Source organism: Lactuca virosa, chromosome 2, assembly GCF_052849685.1.
Source record: "Lactuca virosa cultivar CGN04683 chromosome 2, Lactuca_virosa_CGN04683_v6, whole genome shotgun sequence".
In the NCBI taxonomy this organism is placed as follows: domain Eukaryota; kingdom Viridiplantae; phylum Streptophyta; class Magnoliopsida; order Asterales; family Asteraceae; genus Lactuca; species Lactuca virosa.
Genome location: NC_136427.1, coordinates 301,469,085 through 301,486,275, shown reverse-complemented (window position 1 = coordinate 301,486,275; position 17,191 = coordinate 301,469,085). Strand labels below are relative to the sequence as shown.

The following is a 17,191-nucleotide window of genomic DNA, read 5'->3' as shown; positions in this document are numbered from 1 at the left end:
CTGTCTTTTTACCGTTGAGTTCCTATTAATGAGATATTCAACTCTCATTTAGGTTGCGTAAGCCAAAAACCGCTCGAACTAAAATTCGAGTTTCGGGTCGTGCATTGCTAAGCCGAATCTTAGAAAAATCATAACTTCCTCATACGAAGTCAGATTTGGGCGTTCTTTTTATGGACGCTCTCGGGTTAACGTATACTACAACTTTTGTTTAGATCACTATGGCTAAAAAGTCCTTTATCGTAAATTCACTATTTACGTCTCCCGGTGCCGTGCCGGTTTTGCCGTAAAACTTCGACGGGCCATAACTTCTTCGTTATCACTCGGATTTCGGCGTTCTTTATATGTACGAAACCCTTGAGAAATATTCTACAACTTGGTTAAGATTATTTATTCTATATAATCCTTTGTCGAAAAGTCGTTTTCGACCCCTATTATCTCTAAATTGACTAGCCCGGATCTGCGGGCGTTACAGAATGCCAATATACAACGGGTCCAGTCATCCTCAGGATGGAATACCCTCGGGCCCAATAAACCATCGGGTTGGAATTTCCTCGGTCTGTTGGTTCATGCACATAGCAGTAAGACCTCAACCACCAACAATATTTGCCCATATATAACAGATAAACATATAAACAGTCTACAGGCAGATAGGCAGATCTATAGATCACTGAGAATAGCATCATCCTACATACCAGGATACCGATCTAACATATCACTACAGATTGATAACATACTATCACATAATAGGATATCTAATCCAATGGGTCGGCCTTGGTGCCTTTGAACCGCAAGAACAATGACGAAAACTCACCTCACACTGCTGAATCTCACAGAAAGAATCTCTGGCTGCTGGCCCGTAAGAATCCCCGCGCTCTCAATCACAAGTTAATCATCCATCAATAATCGAATCTGACCCACACTAAGTGTCCAAACTAGGGTAAAAGACCTCTACCCTCTTCATAACTTGGCCCAAAGCCAATGTCTAATCCAGCAATCCAAAAGCCCAAATTCCTATTAAATACCCAAGGGCCAATTATGGCCCAAATTTCTAAATTGGGCCCAAACCCTTTCATGGGCCTTAAACCAAGGTCCAAAACATTCCTAATCCAAAAACAGTTAAATTCTGATGGCCCAACAAGGCCCAAAGCACCTAAGTCCAAAATGGCCCAAACCAAAGATCCACCAATCTGAGGCCCAGCCTGCTGAGTATGCGGGGCGTACTCAGCTCGTATGTGCAGCGTACTCGCCTTAGGGCTTGTACGCTAAGCGTACTTGCTTGTACGCTCAACGTACCCTCGCATACAACCAACTTCCATTTAAGCTCTTATTCCATAAAGACTTTACACCACAACCTAGATCTGACTTCCTTGGACTGATTAATCACGTAAAGTTACTAACTTTACATTCATGCATGGCTAAATGAAGCTCTTAATCTTTAAAAGGACTTAATATATGACTTAATTCATGCATGAGACCCAATATCCCATAAAGTTGGCACATTTATGCATAAGGGACTCCCAATAAGCTCAGATCCAAAATAATAAGTCCTTCAAACGTCTTAACTCCACAACCAACCCAAAAAGGGACCAGAAACATAATAAATCAAGCCATAAAGAGATATAAACATCTACAAGCCAAGGTATGAACTTGATACCTCCAAAGTCTTACAAAAAGGGTGATGATTCTGGATCTATGAACTCCTCACTAAGCAAAGCACCCTCAATCTTCTTCATTTCCTTCATAAAGACAAAAATAACCACCAAACCTTTTTCAAAAACTCAAGAACACCAATATGAAGGCTAAGGGTCGAATTCTATGGTTTAGGAGGCATGGAGGCTGGTAAAAAGGCCAGACCTAGAGAATTAAGGTCTTTATATAGGGTGCAACACTCTTAAGTTAGGGTTTCTTAAACTCCTCGTACGCCCAACGTACTCCTCGTACGCCCAGCGTACGAGGACGAGGCTTCGCGATCCATCTGCTGACTACGCTCAACGTACGCCAATGTACGCCTCGCGTAATGGCGTCCACACCAGTATGCCCAACATACTTCCCATGTACTAGGGTTTTCCTCAAACCCTAAATTCTTCCGAAGGCCATAACTTTTTCATTACAAATACAATTTCGACGATCCTTATATACATGAAAAGGTAACGAGAAGCTCTACGCTTTAATCATCTCATAATCTCCTTAAAACTTCCTGAATAAAAATCCAATTTCTATAAAATACCCCTTGGCTTTAAAACACAAATCGAACACCCAGATCATCTAAATTACGTCACGCACATCCAAATGGGAATGATTCGTGACAGGGTGTTACACAATTGCTTTTCAAAAGAGATAATAAAGTATATTTGTGATGAAATTGGTAAAGATGTGTTTGGTATATTAGTTGATGAGTCTAGTGATGTTTCCAAAAAGAGAACAAATGGCTATAGTTTTGAGATATGATGATAGACTTGGGATTGTAAAGGAAAATTTATCGTAGTTATTCACGTGTTGGATACATCCTCTTTGACTCTTAAAGCCACCATTGATACCGTTTTTTCCAACAACAACTTGACTATCGATCATGTGAGAAATCATAAAATATTTATTCCTTTAACATGATATTAATTTTATTTTTATGTGTTATATTTTTTTATTAACATTTTCAAATATATAGGTGAGGGGGAAAGGTTATGACGGAGCAAGTAATATGAGTGGTGCATTCAACGGTTTGAAATCTTTGATTTTAAATGAAAACAGTTCTACATATTATATGCATTGTTTTGCACACCAACTTCAATTAGTGGTTGTGGCGGTTGCAAAAAAACATGATGATGTTTAAGAATTCTTTAAACAACTAGGTTTGGTAGTTACTGTCATTTGTGGGTCTTGTAAGAGAAAAGACAAGATACGAGAGATGCAAAAAGAAAGAGTGGCAACTGAAATTGGTATTGGTGAAATTGAAACAGAAATAGGGTTGAATCAAAAGATTTCTCTTGTTCAAGCTGGAGATACTAGATGTGGTTCACATTTTAGAACAATTGTAAGTTTGTTGAATTTATTTGCAGAAGTTGTTGCGGTCCTTAAATATAGGGGTCTACTTTATCTAACCGTAATCAAGCAAATGGTACTTTGTCATATTTCAAAACACTTGATTTTGTGTTTTTTTACAATTGATGTTGGAAATTCTATAACTCACGGATAGTTTGTCAAAGCATCTTTAAAAAAAAAATAGCAAGATATTTTGGAAGTGGCTTCATCAATAAAAAGGACAAAGAAAGCATCTCTAGTTTTTAGAAAAATATGGTTTCCACAAATTTGGAAGAAGGTATTTGCCTTTTGTGAAAAGCATAGTATTGGAATTGTGGACATGTCAGAATATTATGTTACCCCACGAAAACGTAGGACCAATAAGACTAATCAACATCATTTTGAAGTTGTGATTTTTAACATGGTTTTGGATATGCAAATTCAAGAATTTGGGAAAAGATTTAGTGAAGTTGGCACGGAGTTGATGAAGAACATGGCGGCTTTCAGTCCTTGTGACTCATTTTCTAGTTTTGATAAAGCAAAGTTGTTAAAGTTAAGCGAGATATACAAAAACAATTTTGACGATTCAGAAAGGGCGCAACTTAATGGGCAACTTGATATCTATTATCACTCTTTGTTCCATGATGAGAGATTTTTCAACTTGAAGGGAATTGCAGATCTCCTTCGTTTGTTGGTGGAAACTGGGAAGCACCTCTCTTTTCCTTTGGTTTATAGATTATTAAAATTAACTTTGGTTTTGCCCGTCGTAACCGCAACAGTTGAACAGTGTTTTTCTGCAATGAAGTTCTTGAAGACCGATTTGCGTAATAGAACGATTTTATGAATGGTGATCTGATTTGTAGTGTAGAAAAGGAAGCATTAGAGAATGTTAAGACTGAAAATGTAATTAAGCGCTTTCGTAAAATGAAAGAGCGGAGAGGTGAATTTTAAAATGTAACTTTGTTATAGAAGTTGACATTTATATCAAATGAAATAGCAGTTTTTATTTTTTTTGCTTATTTTATATTACACGATCTTTTTTCTCGGGATACCCCTTTATTTTGACCATGACTCCGCCACTGGTGAAATCATAGATAGATCAAGTTGTTGGCGATAAACCGAATGATCCAAAGGACGAACATTTGTACGTGATTTTTTTCGAGAGGTAAACTGATGGGTGTTTGGATTCATTTTTGAAATGCAAAAGTTTGAGAGTCTGTACGTTTCGAAAGTGTTTGGTGTGTGCAATATGTGATATATATATATATATATATATATATATATATATATATATATATATATATATATATATATATATATATATATATCAAAATCTAGCCGTTGTTAAACAGCCAAATTCTCAACGGTCAAAAAAGAAATGAAAAATGGTGCGATATAGTATTCTCACACGGTAGCATTACCGCAGCCCGACCACCTCGTCGATGTCGTGTTCACCGCGTGCAGTGGTGTGCAGTATAAAGGCACTCCTATCGGTCTAAAGATTGCATTAAGTAACAAAGATGTACCTAACATTAATAACTAAATCATGTAAAACACTAGTAACAAGCATTAAATGGGGAAATCATTCTCCCCTTCGAATTTTTGTGATAAGTGATGAAAAAAATGACCCCTCCACACCCTTTGTGTCCGACCCATACTTTTTGGCAGTTTTTGGGCCTTGCTACAAAAAATAAATGGATTGTCAATAATAACCAAATGGGCTCCAGACACTAAAAGCAAATAATTGTATTATATTTATAGTTATTTTGATAAAACCAGATTATTAAATTGGTAAATTTAGATCGACCTATTTTGTTTGGATATTTAAAATTTTAAGGTGGTTTTAAGCGGATACGAACTATTATCTTGAATATATTGGTTTTGTTATAAAATAAGAATCAGATAATAATAATAAAAAAACCTCAAATAACAATTTATTATTTTTTATTTAAGTATTATGTTTTATATATATATATATATATATATATATATATATATATATATATATATATATATATATATATTAGTTTCAGCTATCGTTATTAATAAGTGAATAAAAATGCATCCGATTTTTACTAAAGTACATTCGTTATTCACTTATGAATAAAAAATATGAATATGTTGGAAAACACATGTGTATCCGTTACACATTTCCGCTGGTACGCCAAAGTATTTTGCGGCAAAATAAATGTGTGGCTGAGAATGATTCCCTCATTCTCAACCTTTTTTTTCTCAATTTAACCCTTATATATATATATATATATATATATATATATATATATATATATATATATATATATATATATAGGTTCATCTGTTCTAACTATCTATTATGAGGATGTTGGAATCAATGTAGGTCAATCAATTCAAAATGGTAATTATGTAATCTTACATTTAATAAATATTTTAATTATGGTAAATATTTAAAATCTTTGATAAACTTAAAATCTAGGAAATGAGTTTATAAACCCTACAAAATCACCCACTGACCCCCTTTATCACATTTTATCGTCTTCCATGCTTCCCCACCTCCGACCATGTATATTTTACTCTTTCTTCTCTCCCTGAACTATCCTCTATATTTCAAGTTCATATATACACCGACGAAGATGGTTTCAATAAAAGGAGGGAACCCTCTTCCCATTTCCTCTTTGCGCAAGCAGACCATCGATGTCGTTCATGTTTTTGTCTGCACCCATCGATCCCAACCATTACGACCAACCTTTATCTTCCTAATTTTTGTTTCATTTATCTAGACCACCGGAACCACTAAGTCCCCACCGATGACCACCAAGTTATCCTTATCTTTTTTCTCGGTCTAGGGAGGCTGATCTTGGAGGCACGTCATAAACCCTAGAAGGAAATCCTCTATCATATGAAAATATGGGAAACATAAGGTTGGTTATGTGGGTTTTAATTGATTACTGCAAAAACGGTGAGAGAGTAGTGGTTTTGATATTTGTTTCTAGCATTCTATAATCTACACGCATATCCCTTCTCTATGAAGGCTTATCTTTCTCTTTTCTCACTATTTTTTCCCTATTAGTCGAGATCTTCATTGAATCGTATGACTCTGACTTTCCCTTCAAAACAAGGTAATCAATTAATCCATCCAGTTCATAAATTATATTGAATAGGTTTCTTAAGGTTTACCAATTGTCACTATTTTAATGTTTGGGTGTATGTGCAATTTATTATATTAAATATGTTGGTGAAATCCTTACTCAGGTATTTCAAAGTTTTAGTTTTATGTTGGGTTTAACCGATATCCATTTTTCTTTCATAATTTTATTTCAGGAGCTTCTACTAAGAAACAGTGATGAGTTTAAAGTTGTAACTGGATCATCTGTGGACTGAAGTGAATGATTTTTACGACCTCTATTGCTCTGTCTCTCAATCAAAGTGTATGATAACCCTCTGCAGGAAATATGCAACACCATTGGACGAATTTTAGCGTGCTTTCAAAATAATCTTTCCAAATTCAATATATTCATCTTGATCATCCGTATCTACATTATCAATGTTACCTGCTCATTCTTCGCTTCCTCAATCCACGAACCCACACACAGAGGTAAGTAATCGCTTTTGTGCACTTTTCATAGTCATTATTAACAGAAGTTGAATTAAAATTTATTTTGAGCTTAAGTATTCAAATCTGTTAGAATTCATGAACGCCTACCAAGTGTTTGATGTAATTACTGAACCAGGAGTACAACAAATTATCTCTATCAATGTTATTATTTATGTACTATAATTAACTTAGTGATCAACTAAATGAAATATTAACAAATGTATATTATGGGTCTAAATCCCCTTTCCACATCTATTAGAGTGCTGATGGATTTTAATTATAGGCAATTATCTGAATCGCAACCTTCATATGGTACCTCATCTGGTATACAACAACTGAAGATGGTGGTAATACATGCCTGATATGCTCTTGATGTCTTTTAACCGCTAAAAGGTCCTTTTAAAGTATTAAATTTGAATATATGCATGTTGTAACCCAATTTTTCATACTCGAAACCCGAATTAGAAACATATCGGTTGGTCTATACAATTGTCTTGAATGAATTTCTTTGTTTTAAGTATTTTTTTCTTATTATTTGTATTTGTATTCTCCTAGATGTTTGATCATGTATTTCATCTAATAAGGTTTTAGTGGACAATAATTTTTCCCCTAACTGATGTGCTGCAAGCAAGGTAAAAGACAATGCTTTCTCTGTTGTTTTCTTGTGTTACTTTGATATTTTTATCATTTGAGTGTAATATGTTTGGTGTACAAAATCAACATGACAGGAGGTATGAAGCAAACCTTCTGAAGGAACACATGCAAAGAAACAGTGGTCAATATTCTTTCAAAATCAAATTTTTAGCATTTCTTTTAGAATGAGGAAGACCAGGGTGATATTCTTCCCATGCAAACACATACAAGAGAAAGACATGGAATCGAGCATTGAATAGATTAGCAAATAAGAATATTTGTCCGTCAGTAATCGAAATGACATTAGTATATTGTGACATCCCCAAATTCATGGTCATTTAAACATTTTATTTATGCTTATTTAAAAATCAAAGTATTCATTTTAAAGAATAATATCACGGAATTTGTTCTCATAAAACTTGATAAAGATATTATCAAAGCATTTTCGAATAAATATATTTTGTTTATATTAAAACATTGGGCTGTCATCGTCAATACAGAAACATAAGCATAAACAGACCTCACATTCATTTACACTAATGATTTGCATCTCCTTTAATCTCTCGGTGTAATGTATCTTCGTATCGACACCTGTGATACAAATAAATTGAGTGGGTCAGGTTGGAAAACATGGTGAGTACATAGGGTTTTCAACCCACAATAATATAATTATTATGTTTAATCATCAAACAATTAACCCAACTTCCCATCCCCATTATCTTATTTATTCTTAAGGATCTACCTTAAGAATCATCTATTCTTCATTCATTCATTCGAAGGATTTGTCTTCCAAATTTCCATAGACATTGACAAAGGTAGTCCAGAAAAAGGGTTCTATTCCCAATGGAAAGGGATCGGCCAAGGTCAAACCGTTTGACCATATGGTAAAGAGAAATGCTAGTTCTGAGATAGTTTCATGTGCTAATCCAAAAAGGTCCATATGTTTCTATTTCCAATTGGAGGGGCATTGGTTGCGAAGCTACCCTAACTACCTGAAAGATCTTAGAGATGGTAAAGTTAAGTCGTATGACTCCACTTCAGGTATATCCATTATCTAACTCCATTATTTTAATTAGTTCCTATTCATAGATTCTTGATACATGATGTGATAATCACATTTTAATGTTTTGCCAGATCTAAAAGAAATAAGGAAGCTTAAGAAGAGTTGAGTTGAATCTGATCGTGAGAGATGGATTTCTGCCGCATGGTTCGATGATCAGATTTTTGAGCTACTGCTTAGGAGTTATGATAGATTAATAGATTGCGTAGGAAATGTCTAGATACATTGTTTTCATATTTTGCATTGTAAGGACAAATTTTTCCGCTTATTATCAATAAAAGTGAATTGTTGATTTGTCAAGTTTACTTTGTATTTCCTTGCAATGGCATTTATAAGAGTGTTGGTTACATTTCTATTTTTAGAAATATTAATTGTGGATTTGATTCTCGTTATATCACTTGTGGTAATGTCATAATTGACCAAGTGAAAAGGAATTCTCATCACCCAAGTTTCAATTGGATAGAAAGTTAGAGTCATGCAATTTGAATAGTGTGATGTATGAGAATCTTGATCGTTGGAAGATTGTGACTAATTCATTGATCACATGTTTATGCGAGTCAAGTGAAGGACTAAAGGATCTAGTACACATTAATGTGAACTATTCAGATCCACCACAAAGGATGATAACTTTGTTCGTCATGATTTACTGATGCTTCAGTAAACATGGTTATGTTTATAAGATTAAGCATAATTCTGATATTTTTGAAAAGTTTCAAAGAGTGGTAGAACGACTAAGAAGAATCTATTAGGCAGAAAGATAAAAGTTTCTCCAATCTGAAAGGAGAAGAGATTACTTTAGTATCATGTTTTATGATCATCTTAATGGTTATGGATGATGGGTTTCTAGCAATACATCATTCCTATGGTGTACATGCAAACCCTAATAGCTTTTGGATCTAGTTTGTCTAATGAACATGCAATCGAATATCCAAAGCTATAAACCATAGATCTATCATATAAGAACTGAAATAAGGGTTTAGCAATTACCTTTGATTGTTATATAGCAATAACAATCAATCCTTGGCTTCAAAAAGCTTAGTGCCTCAAGTGTTGCACCTCTAATGGAGTCACAAACACCACTAAGCAACTTGGATGAAGAGGGAGGAGAGAGGAGGCACCAAAAACGGCTGGAAACCCTAAAGGAAGTGTTCACCACGTTTTTGGGGCCATAAGGGTTCCTTATATATGCTGGCTATTAGGGTTTACAGCTAGGAAACCCTAATCTGACTGCTTAAGCACTAAGCAGCCCATGGACCCCTTCTGGAACATGCCTTGGACGATTTCTAATGGGCTTCCCCATAGAATTCGTCCAACCTATTATTCCAAGGTGATCCATAGCCCAATTGAAATTATCCTATAATTACAATTCCAGTCCCTTAAGTTTAATTAATCTGTTTTAGCCAGAGAATTAATTCTTTATTAATTCTTGACTAATATCAATTAAACAATATGATTTCTCCTTTAATATATTATTCTCATAATATATTAATAAATCATAATTAAACCTTTCTCTCCTTAATTCATCCTACATATTGCTATGGTGAAGGCAACCCAAAAGGACCATGCTCATAATCGGGTCAAGTACATACCAAAATAGTTATGGACTTAGACACTAATCCAACAGTCTCCCACTTGGATAAGTCTAATAACTATTTTGCATAACTTCAGAACCTGATCAGCAATCGTAGCTTTCAAAAGCCGCTGTCCCGGCTTGGCCAAGCGCTTAGGGTGTCATCACAAAATCATCGAGGGCCCACAGATATCGCTTTTATCCCACTTTGGGTAAAAGGAATAGATAAACTTCGACTCAAATGCTTGCTTGCATTTATTGATCGAATCACACACAACAATAAGTTTTATAACACCAAGTTACTGGTGCGTTTTCTTATTATCAATGCGCAACTGACCAACAAATAACAACTCACACGTCTCGGTTTCAAGAATATACAATGTTATCGTCTCACAACCACTCGTGATAAAAACATGAAGTGATTCAAGTGAGCGTGGGTTTAATCCAATACTCTAATCTTATTAAAGCACTCATGAACTCTGCAGCAAACTTGTGCTATGTCTAAACACTTAGACAATCTACAGACAGATTCATGACAGTCTTCCTTCATACCTACTCCCAACGTATGACCGACTGTGAATGTTTGAATAACCTAGTGATTCTGGAAGTCAAAACATGTAGAGTGAAACGCAATAATAATATTAATCCTATATGGCCCCAAAACTTTTGAGCGTAAATAAAAACACTTTTATTTAAACACCATATTGATTACTCATTATTCATTGCTTACTGTTTCAGAAAATCAACTTATTACTCGAATTATAACCACAATTGTCCCATGCTCCAAGCATGCACACTTTGGTTTCCTATGGTCCATACTTTGTGAAATAGATCAATTGAAAACCTTTCCAATGATGCTCATTTCACAATTCCTAATCCTCATCGTTAGTGTAAGAATACAAGGTTCTTGCCACTATTAGAATATGTTAGATTCTAACATTTTATGCAACGAACCTTTCGTAAAGTCATAGCACAAAAGTCACCAAGACTTGGCTAATGAAATTACTAAGTTCTCTATCAGAAATTGTTACAAAACAATTCTATAGATGTGATGTCTCTCACTCAAAGTACATTCCTTTGAACATCCTTTTGCATAAAAGTTTCTAATCTACATAGATTCTTAATTTCCAACTCCCATTTATGGAAATATTTCCATATTTGCTATATGACAACTCATTCTTAAAAGAATCTTATCTATTCATAATAATGTCAATATAGTCCATCCAGTACTATACTTCCAACTACTCACAAGCGACAAATCCTCAGTGAACCTCAGATCGTCCTTTGATAGTTGTTTAATTATTTTAGTCAAAACCGATTCTAGTCCCTTTTTCCCTCTTAATGCCCTAGGCATTTGGAAAATTTTAGAACGGTCAAATATTATAGCATATGCAATCGATCCTATACTCGAAGCGTATTGGACACGATGCATAATGTCTCACATAAAGACGTGATACTTTATCATCCTTCTGTCATAATATTTTATATGTCATGTTCCCACAATTCGAACTATGAAGAGGGATGTCGTAATCATAATCGAATTTTGAGAATGCACTATGTATCCTTGACTAAATTTATTAACATTTCTCGATCTAAGCTTTAGAATTTTGAAACGAAGTATAATATTCTCTCCCTTAATTATAGCAAAACAACTTTTCAACCTTTGCAAAGTGAATCTTTGTTTTCTATAATTAATATTGCTAACTTGCAATACTTACCATAATAATCATGCTCTCACTAACATGATGATTATTTTCTTACCAGCATAACACTTATGCTCCCACTAGCTTTGACATGTATTCAGAAAACAATTGAACTTCCAGGGAACAATGCTTATTGAATTCCTTAAGTTCATATTTCTAATACCTAATGCTTTGATAAGCCTTTATCTAAGCTTTTTAAGCTCATACACCTTTGCCTTAGATAGCTCACATGTGTGTCTAAACAATTCAGAATTTATGTTACTAAGTCCCAAATGTTCAGACCAATTGCCAAATCTCACAATTCGACCTATGAAAAGGGATGCCGTAATCATAATCGAATTTGAGAATACAATTATCACAATTGCTATCTTCTTAAAATCTCTCTTAGTGAAAGCATTTCCTCACAATCATTTTCATGAAGGGGGAAAACCTCATGACACTTAGATTTTAAAGTGTATGTGTTCCTATCCATGTGAATTTGCCAAAACCAAAGTTTGCGACAAATCCAAACTCATATGGACCGAACGTGCTCAATCTCGATTTCTTGCCTCATGGTAACACGAGTGCCCACCATGTCTTCCAAGTGGTTCAACAACTCATCGTTACTTATCAATGTACTTGTTGGATTAGTGTCTAAGTCCGTAACTATATTTGATATGTACTTGACCCGAGTGTGCATGGTCCTTTTGGGTTGCCTTCACCAAAGCAACTTGACAAGGTAATTTGATATGAGAGAGAGGATATTATGGTTTATTAATATATTATAAGAATAATATATTAAAGGAGAAATCATATTTATTTAATTAGTATTAGTCATAAATTAATTAGGAATTAATTTGGTGACTAAAAGAGATTAATTAAATAAAGGGGTATAAACTGTCAAATGTGTGATAGTTGAGTTTTGGGCTGGGAAACCTAATGGACTAAGGGGGAACGAAATTATGATGAGGGATGAAATTATGATGAGGGATCATCATATTTTCGTCCAAGGGCCCTATTCCAGAAGGTTCCTTGGGCTACTTGGTGGCTAAGGTATCCATTAGGGTTTAGACTGAAACCCTAGCAGCCTGCACTATAAATAAGACCCCAAGGCTTCAATTTTCGGCCACTTGCTTCCAAGGGAAACCCTAGGGCTGAAATTAGTATCCTCCCTCCTCTCTCATAATTGCCTTCTTGCTTCTTGGTGTTTGTGAGTCATTAGAGGCACTACATTTGTGGTGCTTGCTTTCAAGAGTCTAAGAGATCAAGGAAACTAGTTGTTATTGCAATATAACAACAAAGGTATGTCTTCTACTCTTCTATATGATTTTCGAAAATTATAGGAGCATGCTAGGGTTTATTTTGTGTTCATAAAGTTGTATGTCTTATAGTGAAAACATAGATCCAATTAGGGTTGCATGCACACATAGGATTGTTTGTATAAATCCCATCAGTGGTATCAGAGCTTTTGGTTTTGTTTTCAATTGGATTTGATACATAATATGAACTTGACAAATTAGGGTTTATGGCAAGTAAACCCTAAGGCTTGGCAATTTTCGCAATAAGGGTTTCAAAAACCCTAGTTGGCGATTTTTGATAGGGTTATTAAACCCTTTTACTTAGCCTCCATAATTTCGAAATTAGGGTTAAGAAACCCTAGGGTTTTCGAAAATCCCATGTCCCCAAGACAAGATCCCAAAATTTTAGGGATTTGGATATTGCCATCTTTGTGATTATCAATTTAATTGTTTAAACTAGATAATTGAAGATTTTGAATATCCTTTCCATAAATTTCGAAATCTAGGGGATAAAAAGGATTAGGATAAATTAATTGTTTAATTTAAAGATGATCCTTCAAGATTTAATAGTTTAAATTAATTGTTTAATTTAGGATAATTATTAAATCAAAGTTTTGGTGTTTAAAAATTTTAAAATTAAATAGTTTTTAATTTTCGAAAATTTTAAATATAATTAAAACACTAGTATTTTGAAATGTTTAAAATACACCCTTATACAATTATGATATTATAAGATTAATTATTATATATGTATAAGAATATGCTAGTCTTATCGCTAGTAGACCTCATTCACGAAGCCAGTCTATAAGGTGGGTATAAGGTTGTTGCCTATAAAATGGCGCTTAATGGATGTACACTCACGTCCACCGCTTGCTTGACTGGTGGAGGGTCGTTAGCCGAACGGATAGGATAGGGCACTTAATTCCTCATTATAAGTATAATGGAAATCTTAAAGTAACTACATTGTTTTATAAATTCTCAATCTTAGTTACTTTAAGGTAAAATGTGAAATTGATGTTATTCCATGGAATTACACTTTGTACCCCTGTCAAACGTTAGTGGAGCGTGCGTGGCTAACCGGCACACTAATTTGGGATTGACATTGGTGACAAAGGGTGGCTCGATGTTTTATCATAGATCAATGGAGCGTGCGTGGCTAACCAGCACATTGATTAGGTGATGAAGACATTGAGTGCACCATGTTGATTCGCATGGTTATTCACAAACTTGTTTGCGATCCTCGGCATCCCAGTCGCAAATTTGAAGAGCATATCGAGATTTAAACATGCCATTGAAATGTTCAATGAATCTCAAAAGAAATCTAGGAATTTTCAAATACATTTAAAACTTAATTTCTTTTCGTTTTTCATGGTGAGAATTAGTGAATCGTCATTCACTTACCTTCAAATTATTTACTTTTAGATTACGGCATCCCTTTTCTAAGTTGTAAATAATGTTGTTGGATCCTAGCCCTAATTTCTCATTTGGGTGTTTAATTGGGGATTCATTTCTAATCAAACTTTGTTCCTTTCTATTTCAAATGTCTAACGCAAACGCAAACAACAACACTTATGGGTCATTCTCGTTGATGAACATGTGTCAAAAGGTGACATTTGATGGCTCGAACTTCAACGAGTGGATGAGATACATTCGCATGATAACTCGCTACGAGGACAAAGAATATGTCCTCGACGAGAAGCTAGAAAAGATCAACCCAGAAGAAGCTACTCCTGAAGAGATGGCCGCCTTTGAGGCCCACGAGCATGATGCAACGAAAGTTCATTGCATCATGTTGGCCACCATGAACCTCGAACTCCAAAAGTCCTATGAGGACATGTATCCATATGAGATGCATCAAGATTTGCTGGACAGGTACCACCAGAGTGCGAGGCAAGAGCGCTATGAGATCATTACCAACATGATCACCGCTAAGATGGGGAGTGGAGAATCCCTAACTGCTCATTTGCAAAGAATGCAAAGGTATGTTGATCGTCTTCTCAAACTTAATGTTAAGTTTGATGAGGATTTGGCTATCGATATCATCCTCCACTCCTTGCCTTCCTGCTACAACCAGTTCAGAATGACCTACCATTTGAACAAGGAAGAGGTCACCCTGAGTAAACTTCAAGGGCTCCTGAGGACAGCTGAGAGCAACCTCAAGGACAAATCTATCGCATCATCCTCTACTGTAGCTGCTCCTGTGTTGGCAATTGGCCAAGGAAAGGGTAAGAAGAGGAAGGCTCCTTATAAGAGCCACCATAAGGGTAAGACTCAAGATGGTTCCTCTTATAGTGGGACCAAAGCAGGTTATGTTAAGCCCTCTTCTGACCCCAAGGAAGCAGAGTGCTTCTATTGCCACCAGAAGGGCCACTGGAAACGAAGTTGCCCCAAATATCTACAGGATATTAAAGATGGGAAGATAAAGCCCACCTTTGCAGGTATGTATTTAATTAAATCTAATAACTCATCACTTGCTACTTCATGGGTCCTTGATACTGGATGTGGTTACCACATTTGTTCTGATTTGCAGGGGCTAAGAAAAAGTAGGGAAGTGGAGCATGGAAGGATAAACTTGATCATGGGAAACAAGAAGTCTTCACCAGTAACCAAGATCGGAGTTTATTCCTTAGTGTTGAGTAATGGGTTAGGGCTAGATTTAAATAATTGTTGCTATTCGCCAGATATGGCAAGAAACATCATTTCTTTTCATGGATTGTTTAGACAAGGTTTCAGATATTCGTTTGATAATAGTAATGGTTCTATTAATGCTTATTTGAATGGTGTCTTTTATTTCAATGCATTACCTTGTAATGGGATTTATGAATCTGTGTTAATTATTGATAATTTAGGAAATGATGTTTTGAATATCGATTCGTCCACAAGTTTAGACAAAGCATGCTTGTGGTATTGTCGCCTTGGCCATGTTAACAAGAGGCGCATAGCCCAACTCCAAAAGGATGGAGTCTTGGAGTCATTCGACCTTAGGGACGATGACGTGTGTGAGTCTTGTTTACTTGGGAAGATGACCAAGTCACCCTTTACTGTCACATGTGAAAGGGGTGAGGGTGTATTGGATCTCATACATACAGATGTATGTGGACCCTTTAGATCCACCACAAGGGACGCTTGTCGCTTCTACGTAACTTTACAGACGATTATAGCAGATATGTATATATCTACTTTATCAAGCAAAAGTCAGAAACCTTTGAAAAGTTCAAAGAGTTTAAGAATGAAGTGGAGAATCAGCTGGGCAGGAAAATCAAGATGCTTCGATCTGATCGAGGAGGAGAGTACCTAAGTCTTGAGTTTCACGACTATCTAAAGGAATGTGGAATAGTTTCGCAATTGACGCCTCCTAGAACGCCACAGTTGAATGGTGTGGCTGAGAGACGTAATCGAACCTTGTTGGACATGGTTCGTTCTATGATGAGTCGTGCTTCATTACCAATCTCATTCTGGGGGTATGCCTTAGAGACTGCCGCCCATATCCTTAACTTAGTTCCCACCAAGAAGGTTGCCAAAACACCTCACGAGATGTGGACAGGGAAAGCTCCCTCGTTAGCACATATCAAGGTTTGGGGTTGTGAAGCTTTCGTAAGACGAGAGACTCACGACAAGCTAGAACCTCGTAGTGAGAAGTGTTATTTCATCGGCTATCCACAGAAGTCTTTTGGTTATCTCTTCTATAGACCAAGTGACAATGTTGTCTTTGTTGCTAGGAGAGGAGTTTTCAGAGAGAGAGAACTCATAAGTCAAGGAGACGGTGGGAGTCAGATTGACCTTGAAGAGCTTCAAGAGTCAGGAGATGAAGGAACCTCTAACACTGGCGCTCAACCTGAGGAGGAAACTCCTGTTGAACCAATTGACCAGTCCTTACCTCTTAGGCGTTCCAATAGAGTTAGTGTTCCACCCCAGTTTTATGGTTTCCATATTACTACTGACGGGGATACGTTTATTAGTGATAGTACACTAGTAAATCTGGACGAACCTAATAGCTATAAGGAAGCCATGGCAGGCCCAGAGTCTGCTAAATGGAAAGAGGCAATGGACAGCGAGATTCAGTCCATGTATGACAACCAAGTTTGGAATTTGGTTGATAATGTACCAGGTCGTAAGACAGTTGGGTGCAAGTGGATCTTCAAGAAGAAGACCGACATGGATGGGAAAGTGCACACTTATAAAGAACGATTGGTCGCGAAAGGCTTTACTCAAACTCCTGGAGTTGACTATGATGAGACCTTCTCGCCAGTTGCTAAAATAAAGTCTATTAGGGTAATGCTCGCAATAGCTGCGTTTCATGATTATGAAATCTGGCATATGGACGTAAAAACCGCTTTCCTAAATGGGAAGTTGGCTGAGGAT

At 35.9% G+C, this 17,191-nt stretch overlaps 1 protein-coding gene across 1 annotated transcript; it reads left to right on the top strand.

Moving 5' to 3' along the window:
* Window positions 1-2,289: 2,289 nt before the first annotated feature.
* Window positions 2,290-3,859, top strand: LOC145158712 (uncharacterized). The gene is made up of 5 exons (XM_079077570.1): window positions 2,290-2,380; window positions 2,471-2,571; window positions 2,663-2,744; window positions 2,847-3,112; window positions 3,221-3,859. The coding sequence occupies exons 1-5, from the start codon at window positions 2,290-2,292 to the stop codon at window positions 3,857-3,859; spliced, it is 1,179 nt and encodes a 392-aa protein (XP_078933696.1).
* The last annotated feature ends 13,332 nt before the right edge of the window (window positions 3,860-17,191 follow it).

What these genes read in the sequence shown, in the direction of transcription:
- LOC145158712 (XM_079077570.1), top strand. Translation starts at nt 2,290, where the DNA reads ATGGGAATGATTCGTGACAGGGTGTTACACAATTGCTTTTCAAAAGAG. An exon ending in AATTGGTAAAGATGTGTTTG is followed by an intron (nt 2,381 to 2,470) that starts GTATATTAGTTG and finishes GGGATTGTAAAG; the next exon opens with GAAAATTTATCGTAGTTATT. An exon ending in ACAACTTGACTATCGATCAT is followed by an intron (nt 2,572 to 2,662) that starts GTGAGAAATCAT and finishes TCAAATATATAG; the next exon opens with GTGAGGGGGAAAGGTTATGA.